Source organism: Bombus flavifrons, chromosome 14 (assembly GCF_040668555.2).
Source record: "Bombus flavifrons isolate JBK064 chromosome 14, iyBomFlav1_principal, whole genome shotgun sequence".
Lineage (NCBI taxonomy): Eukaryota > Metazoa > Arthropoda > Insecta > Hymenoptera > Apidae > Bombus > Bombus flavifrons.
The window spans coordinates 1,841,326-1,855,963 of NC_138455.1; the positions used below are offsets into that span (position 1 = coordinate 1,841,326).

At 28.7% G+C, this 14,638-nt stretch overlaps 3 protein-coding genes across 6 annotated transcripts; 2 read left to right on the forward strand and 1 right to left on the reverse strand.

Moving 5' to 3' along the window:
• Window positions 1–146: 146 nt before the first annotated feature.
• LOC138186567 (RNA-binding region-containing protein 3) lies at window positions 147–2,540 on the reverse strand. The gene is made up of 6 exons (XM_069126559.1): window positions 2,315–2,540; window positions 1,591–2,070; window positions 1,363–1,507; window positions 835–1,284; window positions 575–725; window positions 147–494 (listed from the first exon to the last, which is right to left on the reverse strand). Exons 1-6 carry the CDS (start codon window positions 2,333–2,335, stop codon window positions 335–337), a joined length of 1,407 nt encoding a protein of 468 aa, XP_068982660.1. The 5' UTR covers window positions 2,336–2,540; the 3' UTR covers window positions 147–334.
• Window positions 2,541–2,821: 281 nt separating this feature from the next.
• On the forward strand, window positions 2,822–7,509 carry LOC138186566 (uncharacterized). Of its 3 annotated transcripts, none has more exons than XR_011174922.1 (7): window positions 2,822–3,130; window positions 3,638–3,895; window positions 3,970–4,207; window positions 4,366–4,646; window positions 4,728–5,221; window positions 5,621–5,923; window positions 6,052–6,153. XR_011174922.1 is itself a non-coding variant. In XM_069126556.1 (7 exons), coding segments are annotated over exons 1-7 (1,818 nt in total). In that variant the 5' UTR covers window positions 2,826–3,128; the 3' UTR covers window positions 7,133–7,509. The 3 variants fall into 3 exon arrangements, 2 of the variants coding, with proteins under 2 accessions (XP_068982658.1, XP_068982657.1); XM_069126556.1 differs by lacking the exons at window positions 5,621–5,923; window positions 6,052–6,153 and adding exons at window positions 6,513–6,755; window positions 6,831–7,509 and having other exon boundaries at window positions 2,826–3,130; XM_069126557.1 differs by having other exon boundaries at window positions 5,621–6,160.
• Window positions 7,510–8,207: 698 nt separating this feature from the next.
• LOC138187005 (uncharacterized) lies at window positions 8,208–13,073 on the forward strand. 2 transcript variants are annotated; one of them, XM_069127418.1, is made up of 6 exons: window positions 8,208–8,375; window positions 8,866–10,073; window positions 10,142–10,201; window positions 11,943–12,173; window positions 12,241–12,399; window positions 12,502–13,073. In XM_069127418.1, exons 1-6 carry the CDS (start codon window positions 8,368–8,370, stop codon window positions 12,663–12,665), a joined length of 1,830 nt encoding a protein of 609 aa, XP_068983519.1. In that variant the 5' UTR covers window positions 8,208–8,367; the 3' UTR covers window positions 12,666–13,073. The 2 variants fall into 2 exon arrangements, with proteins under 2 accessions (XP_068983519.1, XP_068983518.1); XM_069127417.1 differs by having other exon boundaries at window positions 8,209–8,375; window positions 12,241–12,432.
• Window positions 13,074–14,638: the final 1,565 nt, after the last annotated feature.

The window sequence follows — 14,638 nt, forward strand, 5'->3', positions numbered from 1 at the left end:
AGAAAGTACTGAATTTAATCACTTCGCCGCATCGATCCAAAGATCCACGTTACAAGAATATACATATGTGATTAAAGTTTTCGTAAATGTAAATATGTAGTATGCATTACAATAAGTTCTATCTTGTTTCAAACAAAATATCATAACATGAAATTATTAGGCATATAAAAAATTTGTCTTTATTAAAATTAGTATTGATTATAAATACTATAATACATATAACATATTAAATATCGTAACATAAAATTACTAGGCATGTAAAAATTTGTCTTTATTAAAATTAGTATTGATTATAAATAATATAATACATATAACGTATTAAACAAAATTCTTATTAACTTTTTGATATTTTAGCGAACTGTACAACCATTGGCTTATCTTTTAAAATAAAACCATTTGTTTCATTAAGAGCTAATTGTGCTTGTTCTACATTTTGCAATGTAATAAATGCTTGACCTTTCATTCTACCCTCTTGCATAAGTCTCACATCATACCTAAAACAAAATAAATTATTATTAGAAACAATTGTTATTAAATTATATAACAAGCAAATTGCTTCTTATTTAATGCTTACTCAAATTCTGTTTTTAATTCAGGTACTATATATTTTCGGTAAATAAAATGTAGATCCTTCTCTTCAACTTGCTTTGTAAGATTCTTTATATATAAACGATTTGATGGTTTTCCAGGGTGGTAATTTTTAAAAACAGGAAGTAATCTTTGATCTATAATGAACAAAATATAATGAAAAAAAGATTTAACATGTTCTTTCTTTGATTGTTTTGTTATATTTAGAAGAATACAATGTTTTATTGAGAATATAATAATTCTTACCATTAGCCGAAATTCTATTGTTCGCTAATTGATTAGATGTAATTACTTTTTGCTCAACATCCTTAGTATTTTCGCTATTTTCAGCAAAATCAAGGGGTTTAGAAAGCGGAAACATAAACCCAAAGCCACCATCTGCAGCATTGTTAGAATCAGTATTTTCCTCTTTATTTGAAGCATCTAAGAGTTTATCCACCATTTTCAGTTCAATTTTAAGATTTTTTGTTTCACCACGTTGTACTGGCTCAAACATATCTGCTGGTTTTACAACTTTTTGTGTAGAATTTGAAGATATTATTTGTTTATTTGGATTAATAAATTTTGGAATTTTTAAACGTTTTTTATGTTGTGGACGTTTTCTTTTTACAGGTATAATTTCCATAGGTATTGCATTATCTTCCTCATTTGACTCTATTTCCGATTCCTCTTCTTCTATTTCCTCATTGAAAATATCTATTGTATATTATATATTAAATATATATATAACTTAAGAAAAGAACATAAGAAGAAGAGAAAATATAATTTCATTACCTTCATTTTCTTTAGTATATAAACTTTCTTTTATAAAAATATCATTATACTTTTCTATATCATAAGCTTCCTTAAGTGCTGGAAATTCTGCTTCTAACTCTTCAAAAGGAGGTGGTAAATTCATCCTATTCATCAAATGTAAAACCTATGTAAACATAAGATAAGATGAATAAATAAAGAATATAGTATATTAAATTATACTTTTATATTATATTTTAATTTCTTCACCTGAGTATAAAACACTGGTTCTTTTAATAATTGTATGGCTATTCTTATTAAAGTGCCTTTTGTTGGTGCTGAATATTTATATTGTATATTTGGTGGAGGTGGCTGAGTAAAAACTTGGTTCATAGTCCAACTGTTTAGTTTTTGTAGAAATGTTTGAAAGTTAGATCTGTTTGTGGATTCCTTCTTACTTTCTTCTTTTGTAAGTTTGTCATTATCAACATTATTTTCTGTTTTTTCTATTGACATAGACTTTTTAGCAAATTCAACCGTTAAATATTGTCCATAGACATTTAATTGATGTAAACGTAGCAATGCTTGTGTGGCTATTTCTTGAGATTGGAATTTTGCAAAAGTTATAGTGTACTTTTTAGAGAACCTCAAAGTTCGGGTTTTAGTAGCACCATATTTTTTGAATAATTCATTACGTCGTTCATCAGAAAGTTCTGGTGGCAAATGAAGAATTCTAAGTGTATCTGAGGCCTAAAATAAATAATTTCGTTAAATAATAAGAATAAATATTTTTATTAATATATTTAAAAACGTATTTCTGAATTCTATATAAAATTTAAAAAATAAAATAAAAACCAAAAATACATTGAATCTAAGTAAATATCAAATTATGACAGGTTAAGTATTAATGATGTAATTTATAACATAAACTTAATAAAATTTTCATTTCTATTTATAATTTCTCAGTCATATGCATATAAATATATTAAATTACATGTGCTATTTCAGATGACATCTTAAATTTAAAAAATTATCAAATAGTGTCAAACTATATTTATGATTATACTGCAGATCGTAAACATAAAGAACTTGTATGGAGTATACACATCATCAGAAAGGAAATTATGAACCTTGAGACTAAAGTCCAGCGACATCTTAAGATATATTAATTAATAAGGCCGCGGCATATTCAATTTTGACAACTTTATTTGCTCCTACTTATAGTTTCTAGAAATTTTACTTAAACTAAAGTTTTTGTTAATTTTATTGTTACCACAAGAACGTAATAAAGATCAAAAACCAGATTAATCCATTAATTATATAATAAACTATAAATATATTTAATAAGTTAACTACAAAGTTTTTAAATTAAATGTAAGTTTCGCGAAAAGAAGATTTCTGCTTACGTTTATTTTATATTTGATATTTTTTCTAATTGTTCTATAAGTATCCTATTCTATCTTATATTTTTTGTTTTAATTCATCCGTTCTCTATGTACTACTACGCGAATGCTGTCATGGAAACAGTTTATAGGGAACTACTTTCGGAAGTTCACTTGTCAATTTGATCCGCCGAATTTACCGGCAAGTTTAAAAACAACGATTATATTTTATTCGTAGTATATCAATTGCATTTTCATCGTCAAGGGACTTCATAGTTTACGCTAAACTTAATACAATTTTTCAACTAGGATTATTGACTGTTCCTAATATTCGCTTCTACTAAAGTATCGATTGGCGTTCGCGAAAGTGACCGCAAAGCAGAATAATCTGTTGCTCGTTGTATTTAAGGATATTCCAATTTCCAAATGTAAGTAAGATCTGACAACCTAATTGAAAATTACACAAGAAACATTTGTATTCAAATTTCCATGGATGTAATTCAGAGTATAGGCATTTAATTATTTATTTTATTGTAGTTACCAAGTATGTAGCGCCAAATCGTATTGCAGATAATGGTAATCAATAATCAAAATTTATGATAAAAATGATTGTATATTTTAACATATCTCTATATAGGTGTCCATATTATCGTACATCTACAATAGATCGTTAACTAAAGTAGATATTAAAATAAAAAAATAATTTTTATATTACTCTCATAATTTTATTGAAAAGGTATTGCATTCTTATATGAAAAAAATACATTTCTTACGGAATGTATCATATCTCTAAATAAACAAACAAGTTATTAAAATATTTCAGTTATTATAACAAATATTAAATTTATATGAAATTCATATAATATATCTAATAAATTTGTATCCTATAATATAATAATAAACTGATTATAAATTAAAATAGATTATGTATCCAGGTTTAATCGAGACAGAGATCACAATAGAGCCCGCAGAGGTGGTAGTGGCAGAGGTAACAATAAAGGAGGTAGTGATAGTATTCGTGGTAATAGCATTAATATATGCGGTATACGTGGTAGAGGCACTACTAATAATATCAGAGGTATTGTAAAAAACAAACAACCTGGAGGAACTCTTAGAAAAATCAATTGGGATGTGAGATCTTTAGAACCTTTACGCAAAGATTTTTATATTGAACATCCTACAGTAAGAAGCAGGTAAAAACCTTTTATCCACTATTTATTATTCTCTTTAACTACAATATAAATTTCAATATAATACTTTACACTAGATCAAAAGAAGAAGTATGTCAGTTCAGAGAAAATGCAGAAATAACTATAAAAGGTGACAATATACCTAATCCTATTCAATATTTTGAAGAAGGAAACTTCCCACCTTATGTATTGGATGAAATACATAAACAGGGATACTCTCAACCTACAGCAATTCAAGCACAAGGATGGCCTATTGCACTTAGTGGCAGAGATTTAGTTGCTATTGCACAAACTGGCTCTGGAAAAACGCTAGGAGTGAGCCAAATTAGAGATACATTAATTTTTAACTTGTAGAAATGTAAAGACGTTTTTTTTTTATTAAGAGTTAAAATATGCACATAATACATGTATATAAAATTAAGTTTTAATGAGTTTATATGAATTGATGAACTTTTAAAATATTTTTATTTCAGTATGTTTTACCAGCAATTGTACACATCATACATCAACCACGTCTTGGTAATGGAGATGGTCCAATTGCTTTAATCTTAGCTCCTACAAGAGAATTAGCCCAACAAATTCAGGAAGTAGCTAATTGTTTCGGAGAAGCAGCAGGTGTAAGAAATACCTGTATCTTTGGTGGTGCACCCAAAGGCCCACAGGCACATGATTTAGAAAGAGGTGTTGAAATATGTATTGCTACACCAGGTAGACTTATTGATTTCCTGGAAAGAGGGACTACAAATTTACGCAGGTATAACTATTATTTTTAACTAAAATTATGTACAATTAAAATATTTTCAATACATATGATATTGAATATGCATTATTTTAGATGCACATATTTAGTATTAGATGAAGCTGATAGAATGTTGGATATGGGTTTTGAACCTCAAATAAGAAAGATAATTGAACAAATTCGACCTGATAGACAGGTTTTGATGTGGTCAGCTACATGGCCTAAAGAAGTTCGTGCATTAGCTGAAGACTTTCTGACTGACTATACACATCTTAATATTGGTTCTCTGACTTTATCAGCTAATCATAATATTATTCAAATTGTGGATGTTTGCCAGGAGTTTGAAAAAGATTTAAAATTATATAGACTACTTCAAGAAATTGGAAATGAAAAAGAAAATAAAACAATAATTTTTGTTGAAACAAAGCGAAAAGTGGATGATATTACAAGAAATATCAGGCGAGATGGATGGCAAGCATTGAGTATTCATGGTGATAAAAATCAGCAAGAAAGAGATCATGTATTACAGGAATTTAAAAGTGGAAGAGCTCCTATTTTAGTTGCAACAGACGTAGCTGCTAGAGGCTTAGGTATGCATTACTTCTTCATAGTACTTAGATTATTTACACAGTCAAGAATATCGGGTGAATATGGGAATTGGCAACACTTATTGGATTAGCCAGATGCGTTATTAATAAGACCAGTGGACAGCTATGTATGTAGCAATGTGTGATTTATTGAAATTTTTTGATAGCAGAGCCCTTACAATACACAGATTAAACTCTATTTTAACTTTATTTTTATACTTTATGATATGATTTACGTTTTAAACAGGTTTGTATTTTTTTTTATCATTAATAAAATATATAGGGTTACTTATATGTATAAATATTTAAATAAACATATTTTTTCAATAATGAAATTTATATGAAGGGTTCTAAAGAAATGCACACAAGCTACCACTAAGACTGTCTGCTTTTCTTTTTCAGAGGCACAGAGTACCCTAAGTGAACGCAGTGTACTGCCAGTATTGGGCAGACACAGTGAATGTTTTATTTTTCTTTGCTTGTATTATATCAATAACAATATCAAAATATTAAACATACGCCTGTGTTTTCAATTTTTAAATTCTTATATAGTATTATATATTTTTGAATTTAAATTTAAGAATTTAATACAGATTTTAATTTTATAATATAATAATAGTAATGATTACATCGAAAATGTTTATAATACAATAATTATAAAGTAATCATACATTTAAAAAAAAAATTCTGTTTTACCGTATATATGTAAGTAGTATATATTATATTTATTTTTTTATCTTTGTCTATTGATTTGCTGTTATAGTATGTCAAACAATTCTCAAGCGTTTTCTAGTGCCTCTAATTGTTAAAATTATTATTTAAAATCTAAAAAGGTCAATGCATTCAGGCTTAAACATTAAAATGCTGCCTTTATCCCAAACCAGACACTACCGCTGTGTCTGTCTAATCTCTAGGCCATCATACATGACTGAATAGCCCTACATTTAAAAGTAAATGGGGCTGTTTTTGCTGATTTTGAAATGGAATTTCCAACTAAAAGGTGGGTGGTTTTCAAACCTGACTTATAGACAAATATATTTAAGTGAAAATTGGGGGATATTGTTCCATCTCAATAAAAGTTAAAAACTTTTAAAAATTTTATAATAATTTAATATATTCGAAACCATTTTATATATTTCATTTCAAGCATTCTATATAATTACTTTTGCAAGTTTGAAGATCATTCTGTGAACTTGACACACTCAACAAATGGGGTGATGATTATTACAAACAATATACATATAAATATAAATATTAGGAAACTTCTTATATTTTGTAAAATATTTTTTCACAGATGTGGATGATGTTAAATATGTAATAAACTTTGATTATCCATCATCGTCAGAAGATTACATACATAGAATTGGTCGTACTGGACGAAGAAGACAAACTGGTACCGCTTATGCATTCTTTACAACTCATAACATGAAACATGCAGGAGATTTAATAGAGGTATTAAGAGAAGCAGGACAAAATATAAATCCACGACTTACTGAAATGGCAGAATTAGCTAAATCAGGAAGTTATGGAAGCAGAAGTATGTGTTTAAATTATTTCCATGTAAAGCTTAAATAAATTTCATAATTCATTTATTTTGTATTTTTTGTGAAAGGTGGCAAACGATTTATGAGCAATGATAGAAGTAATGCTAGACGAGGTAATACTGATACTAGAGGAAGAGGTGGTTCTACGAGAGGAAGAGGTCGTGGTGGAAATTCTTATCAATCTGCTTCAAACAATTATTCAAATTCAGATTACAATAGCTATAACAATATGAGACAAAGTAATTCAACTAATCAGAATACAGGGTATGGGTATACACAGAGAACTTATGGGCAGAGCAATTTAACACCAAGTTATGGGGGAGGAGATAATTATGGAAGTACTTATCAGTATAGAGGAACAACATACTAAAAATACATATTCTATATTACAAACAAATTTTACTATCAAAGTATGTTAATAATAGTATAGTTACATTTGTGTTAATCTTAAGATAAATAAAATAAAGAATACACAAAATATGAAACAGAACCAAAAAATATCATGTATTTTATATACATGATAAAGAAAAAAATAAAAAGATAGTTAGTAATGGTTAAAATAATGTTTGTTAAATATGTATGTATTATTTTAAAAGTTAAAAACTAGATTTCATTATACAAAATGTTTTAAAAAACATTTCAGGTTAATAAATATATATTATGTTTTTATTATATAATTTATAACTATACTATATTTTGTGTTAATAATATTTTGTGTTAAAGTAAAAAATATTTTAATTAAGGAAGCTTTGTGAAAAATAATATTTAAGTGAAATTAGCTTATTATATTTTGTTATACATATCATATACATATAGAATGTTAAATGATGTTTATTAAATATAATTTAATATAATGATGTTCATTAAATATAACTACAAAAAATTTAAAACAATATTTTTCACAAAAAAAAAAATATATATATATATTATTTTTCATTTATTATGATAAAATTTTATTCAATAAATTTTGGTACATGTATAAAATAAATTAAGTTTATTTCACTGCGTGAATATATCAAACAAGTTATATAAGTGCTAAAATTTCCCATTAAATAATTACAACTAAATGTATTTTGTTATATTTTTATGTTGTGTGTGTGTGCGTGTGTATTTCAAGTTATATTAATAAAATTATCCTTTTTAACAAAATTAACTGAGTTGTTCTTACCTATAAGCTATAAAAACAAAAGACATTAATAAGTTGATAGTTTGCTTATCAATCCGATATTTTATTTTAATGTATTTTTCCCTACTCGATACTATTATTTCCGGTATTTTATGCAATTATATTTCATAAAATATTTATACTTAAGATTTAAACTTTAATAGTTGAAAAAAAAGAAATAAAATATTTTGTACATGGTTAAAGTATGTTTAAATGATAAAAGTATTAATATATATAAAATGATAAAATTGAAAGTAAAATGGAGGTATTTCCTGATACAATACGACGCCATGATATTTGTTTCACAGATCCTCTTCGAATCGTATAACGAGAACGCGTAGTAGAAAGTAGAACATACTTTTGCTTGGTTCTTGTTAGTGGTACGTGTTGCTATTAAGGAAAATCATCGCAATTCTAGTTTTGAAGTAATAAGTATCTTTATGAGAATGTAAGTTATATGAAATTTCTATTAGCATTACGTAAAAATACCTATTTCCTGTAAATTTCTTATTGACATTTGATGTCTATGATTGAATGCTTTACTCCATATTGTTCTTATATTAACGAAATTTTTGCGCTCATACTTAATATATATCTGGCTTTTAAACTTATTTGTAACATATTAGTTATTAAAGGAAAGTTTTAATATTAATAATTTGTTTTTATAAGTATGAAATATATGGATCTTGATGTTGTAATTATAATCTCACGAATTCACAGCACGTGTTTAAGCTACATTATTAAAATTTATTTTACTTCATATGATTGAAATAGTATTAAATACATATACTTATGTTATAAATGATATACGATATATTAGAAAACAAAATATTTTTTTATAATATCACTTACAACTATTCACATAATTATATCTATGTATATAAATTGTGTACTGTATTCACATTTAGTTAATACATAGAAATTACTTTATGTTTAAGGGCGTATCGTGATCGTGAACGTAGTGATAGAAGAGGAGGAGGAGGAGTACGCGGAGGAGGTCGTTTTAGCGGTCGAGATGCAAGTAGTGGAAGTGGGAGATTTGGTAGTAATTCCAATAGAGATAGTAGTTTTGGAAACAATAATTTTAAAAACCGGCAACCTGGAGAACGGCTTCGAAAACCAAGATGGGATATGAGTACATTACCACCATTTAGAAAAGATTTCTATCAACCTCATCCTAATGTTACAACTCGAAGTTCACATTTAGTTGAAGCTTATCGTTCAGATAAAGAAATTACTGTAAAAGGAACAAATGTGCCAGGGCCAAATATATTTTTTGAGGAAGGTGGATTTCCAGACTATGTGTTAAATGAAATTCGTAGACAAGGTTTCGGGGAACCAACTGCAATTCAGGCACAAGGGTGGCCTATTGCTTTATCTGGACGTGATATGGTTGGAATTGCTCAAACTGGGTCTGGGAAAACATTAGCATATATTTTACCAGCAATAGTACATATAAATCATCAACCAAGACTAAATAGAAATGATGGTCCTATAGCTTTGATTTTAGCACCAACAAGAGAACTTGCACAGCAAATTCAACAAGTTGCATCAGATTTTGGTATCTCGTCACAAGTAAGAAATACATGTATTTTTGGTGGAGCTCCAAAAGGCCCTCAAGCTCGTGATCTTGAACGAGGTGTTGAAATTTGCATAGCAACACCTGGACGACTTATTGATTTTCTAGAACGTGGTACAACAAATTTACGTAGATGCACATACTTAGTACTTGATGAGGCTGACAGAATGCTTGACATGGGTTTTGAGCCACAAATTAGAAAAATTGTAGAACAAATCCGACCTGATCGACAAACTCTTATGTGGTCAGCAACTTGGCCAAAGGAAGTTCGTAATCTTGCAGAAGAATTTTTAACTGACTATATACAAATTAATATTGGTTCTCTACAATTAGCTGCTAATCATAATATCCTTCAAATTGTTGATGTATGTGAAGAATATGAAAAAGAGGGTAAACTTATGAAACTTTTAGAAGAAATATCAAATGAACCAGAGAATAAAACTATTATTTTCGTTGAAACTAAGAGGAAAGTAGATGATATAACACGTGCAATTAATAGGTATGGATGGCAAGCAATTGGCATCCATGGAGATAAAAGCCAACAAGAAAGAGATTATGTATTAAATCGTAAGTGTTAACTGTAAAATTCTATGTATATAAATATATTCTGTCCAATACTAGAGAATTTATTTCAGAGTTCCGGAATAGCAGATCTGCCATTCTAGTAGCTACAGACGTTGCAGCAAGAGGATTAGGTAAGAATCCGTTTACACACAAGTGGGTATGATGTAAGGGTCAGGCTGCGATGGTTATTTCACATTTGTGAGAGTTGTATAATTGTGATGTGGCAACGGATAACGGCATGTGCCAGACTGATTGACATTAGTCCTTTCTTGGTGTGAATGGAAATTGTTTAAAAAATACAGAGGTTCAAGAAGAGAACTATCAATTAATACAATTACTGATTCAAGTCTCTTTCCTATTTCATTTAGGACATTTTAATTAATTTCCATTAACTCATTATTTAGGGAACTTAATGATATAAAATCACAAACAGAAAGTTAATGCTGTTATTTTCGTCTTTTCAGCACAACAATACTGAAGGGATACTTTGTAATTTTAGTTTTATTACAATTTAGGTGGATTTTGACATACTTTTAATCTCTAATAATATTCTATAAATTCTATAACGTAATATTTTCTTAATAAAATTTCATTAATCTTAATAAATGGATATTTTAATATTAATTTAAGACATGAGTTATGTTCTGAGGAATATCATAATTCGTTTCCTGATTATAGTGCTATATTATTATTATTATCAATATTGGAATTAAAAGTAAGCCAAAATATTTCAGCATTAAAATTAGTGTAGGTAAACAGGTAAGACGATAGAAGATTCATGTTTTTAAATTTTGCTCTGATTGAGAAAAGTCTTGTCAGTCTGGTATTAACGTGCTGTTCTATGTGTTTTCAGAGGCACATGCGACGGAGTTTTATCAATGATAAGAACTCTGGAGAGCTTGCTTTGGAATATATAATTGAATGGGGCGTGACTGCTGGTCTGTCCCCGTGCAACAAGCTAACCTAACGCTGTGCCTCGGCTCACCGTGCCACTTGAAAAAACACACTCTCACTCTGTACCTGCGACGGTCCAAAGTATGGAAATCATAGAGTTAGGGTATCTAGCAAACAAGGACTACTAGACAGGATAGATGTTGTACCATTTATTTTCTTAGATTAGAAGGGTAGGAAACGGCATTACTTTGTTTTGCACTGTTTGTTAAATTATACTTCCACTAAATTAAAAAAAGTAAATTTAGTTTAAATTTATAATCTATATATGTCCGATTTACAAATTGTTAAAAATATGCATTAGTACAAGAGAAAGTTTGTGAACTCCCAACAGTGCAAAATAAATGTTGGTGTTACTCATGCAATGGAATGCGTGTGGGGTTGATCGGAGAATGCACATGGTGCTCATCCAATGTTCCAACCTCACGGAAGCAATGCGCAAGGACCAAATTTTGAAAGACCAGCACAGATCCATACTTTGGTGCGGGAGAGAAGGGTGTGAAGTTACTAAGAGTAAATATACAGCTCGCTAACGCATAAAGTGAGAATTCCATGAGAACCATCTGAGCTCTGATTCCTCTACATTTCCAAAAATGTATTTACGTTTCCAGCTTTTGGCAACCACAGGTAAATAATATAAAATTTGCTCTTTGTGGTCAACTCATTTGTGTATTTCATGTGAAAATTATAAGTGGAATTAAGGACTGAGGAGTTAGTGATGAATAATGATGAATAAATATTTCTAATATAAAATGTTTTATCTCATCAGATTTTGTATACAAAAAAATACTGTTTAATTCCATTTGTATTGCACATAACATGTCTACTAATGCTTTAATTAATTCGCTTTGTAAGTTAATTGAACCACAAAGACACAAGTATTTTTCGTTTTTGATGATTATAACTTTTAATGTTATATAGATGTGGAAGATGTTAAGTTTGTGATAAATTTGGATTATCCATCCAATTCTGAAGACTATGTACACCGGATTGGTCGTACAGGACGTTCACAGCGTACGGGAACTGCGTACGCATTTTTCACTCCTGGTAACGCACACAAGGCTAGTGACTTAATTCAAGTTTTAGAAGAAGCAAAACAAGTTGTAAATCCCAAACTATATGAATTATCAAGGAATCCAGGCATTTATAAAAGTATGTATTTTTCTTTGACGTAATTAATTTTGCGTTTAATATCTTTGTTTTACGTTTTTTATTGTAGGAGGTCGTTATGGGGGACGTAGTGGAGGTGGTGGAGGACGTGGTTCTGGGGGCCGTGGCGGCACTTCCCGTGGTTCGCGTGGTGGTCGCGACGGAGAGAGAGGTGGCAGATTTGATCGTTCTAATGGCGGTGGAGGAGATCGAGGAAATAAGTGGAATGGTAATAATAGCAGTATAACGTCAAATAAAAATTGTAAGAGTTCTATCTTCTTTCTACTTTACTTTTTCAATGTACATTATTAAATAATCTATGTTTATGTAGGTGGTGTGGGAGGAGGCAACTATAATAGTAAAGCATTTTCTCAAAACAATTATGGAGGAGGGTCTGGTGGTGGTTCCAGCGGTTATAGTCAAAATGGTGGATATGGAGGCAGTGGCGGAGGAGGTGGAGGTGGCAGTAATTATAGACAACAAAATGGCTATTGATTACAAATTAATTCATTTTGAATGAATGTTTTATGTAATATAGTAAAGAAATGTAAACAAACTAAAGAATGTTCTATAGAACGGGTTTTTTTATGTAACGTGCTTCTCGCAATGGTTAAACACAGAGTAGAGTAAAATGCACGTGATATTATGACCGGTTAAAGTAATATGATTAAATGTATTAGCAAGCTAGGTTACGACAATTTAAAGGACATTCATAATCATTCTTTAAAAAAAATGAAAAAAGATAAAAAGTGTATATGCAAATGTAATGTTAGGTAGAATGTTACTAATGATTTTTGACATGTGATACTTGCAAATACGACTATATATTTCACGTACAACTTAAATTAATTATTTAAAAGTCCTAATGTATTTGGTACATTAAACAAAAGTAAAACGAAATGTTTATAAAATCGAATACAAAATATTAACAAATAATGTTCTTTAAAATATGGAACTTTTAAGAAAAATAGTAAGAAATGAAAAAAATGATTTCAGAACAATATACTTAATTTATGCTGACTATTTATATTAGAGTTGTCTAGTTTATAAAGATATGTTTTTTGTAAATGTATCGGTATAAGTCGTAAATGCATGGATCATCTGTATTATTTCAAACGTCCAGTACATTAAATTGTATTCTACTTAAGAGGATATAAAATCCCACGCAGTGTAGTATTAGACATTTAATAAAATAATATAAGTATAAAATATTTCGATAATTCTATATAAAATTTTATTACAGCTTACTTTCCTTATTTGGAAGGTAAATTGTATTCGTTAAATTTTTTATTAAATTCAAAAATACTAAATTAGGAACTCATATTATCTTGGAACAATGTCACAATCAGTTTACTATATTCTATATACAAATTTTGTTAAAAAATAACTAGGGTTTTTATCCATTGAAACAATATTTTTTATTTATTATTTCATCGCTTATGGTAAAATATTACGATAATATGTGACATTGCGAGTAATCAGCTCTATCTGTTCCACGCAAAGATATCTTTCTTATTGAGTGGCATTGTGGCATTTATCAGAAATCATGCGATCAGGTCAGAGTTTATTGATTCATTCCAACACAATCTTGTACAGTTACACTTTTGCGATAGAGTTACACAACTGCCGATTATGTGTGCCTGTCCGATTGCTTTTACGATAATAGAATTTACATTGTAATATCATTAGTCATTCTTTATAGTATTTAGCGTATAATATATTAATCTGTATATTTTAGTGTTCTATGATGTTGCGTGAATATATTTTTTGATGTTAGCTGAATAAATTAAAGAATCATTAGGTTAGAAATCTAAAAATAAAATATTCATGTATTATCAATACAGTAAATTTTGTAGATCTGAAATTGTCGTAATATTTTTATATTGTACAATGTTGTCTAATAAATAATGAAGTATTCCATTCTCATTGTAATAATGCTATATTATGTCATTATGCTATTGTTCCATAATTAGTGTATTTCTATACCAGTTTATGTCTAATTGCAACATTAACTTTGTGAAATAGGAAAATATGTCAATTTCAAATTACGTAATTTATAGAATTTATAGGAATATAGGTAGATCTTACGAAATTAAGAAATATTTAAAAATTTGTAACATAAAATAAGTTGTTTCGGCTCACAATACTGAATTGTAAAACACTTTATATATTTAATATATGGATATCATTCCAATATATTATACAAAATCTACTATTGTAAAAAATCTTACGAACGACTCCAATTATTAGATTTGTAAATATTTACAATTGCTAAGCAACAGTATTACCTCGATAATAGACGCATGTTGGAACCGAGTTGTGTATGCTAACAAGGGAGGTAGGTGTGTGGAAATTGCCAGTTATCTTTTCAGCTTTTTCGCTTAAAGTCAAAAATCCACCCATAAATTAAGTTGAATTATGGTACACTGTATTAAATTAAAAAATATTTGCTTCAACACATATATACA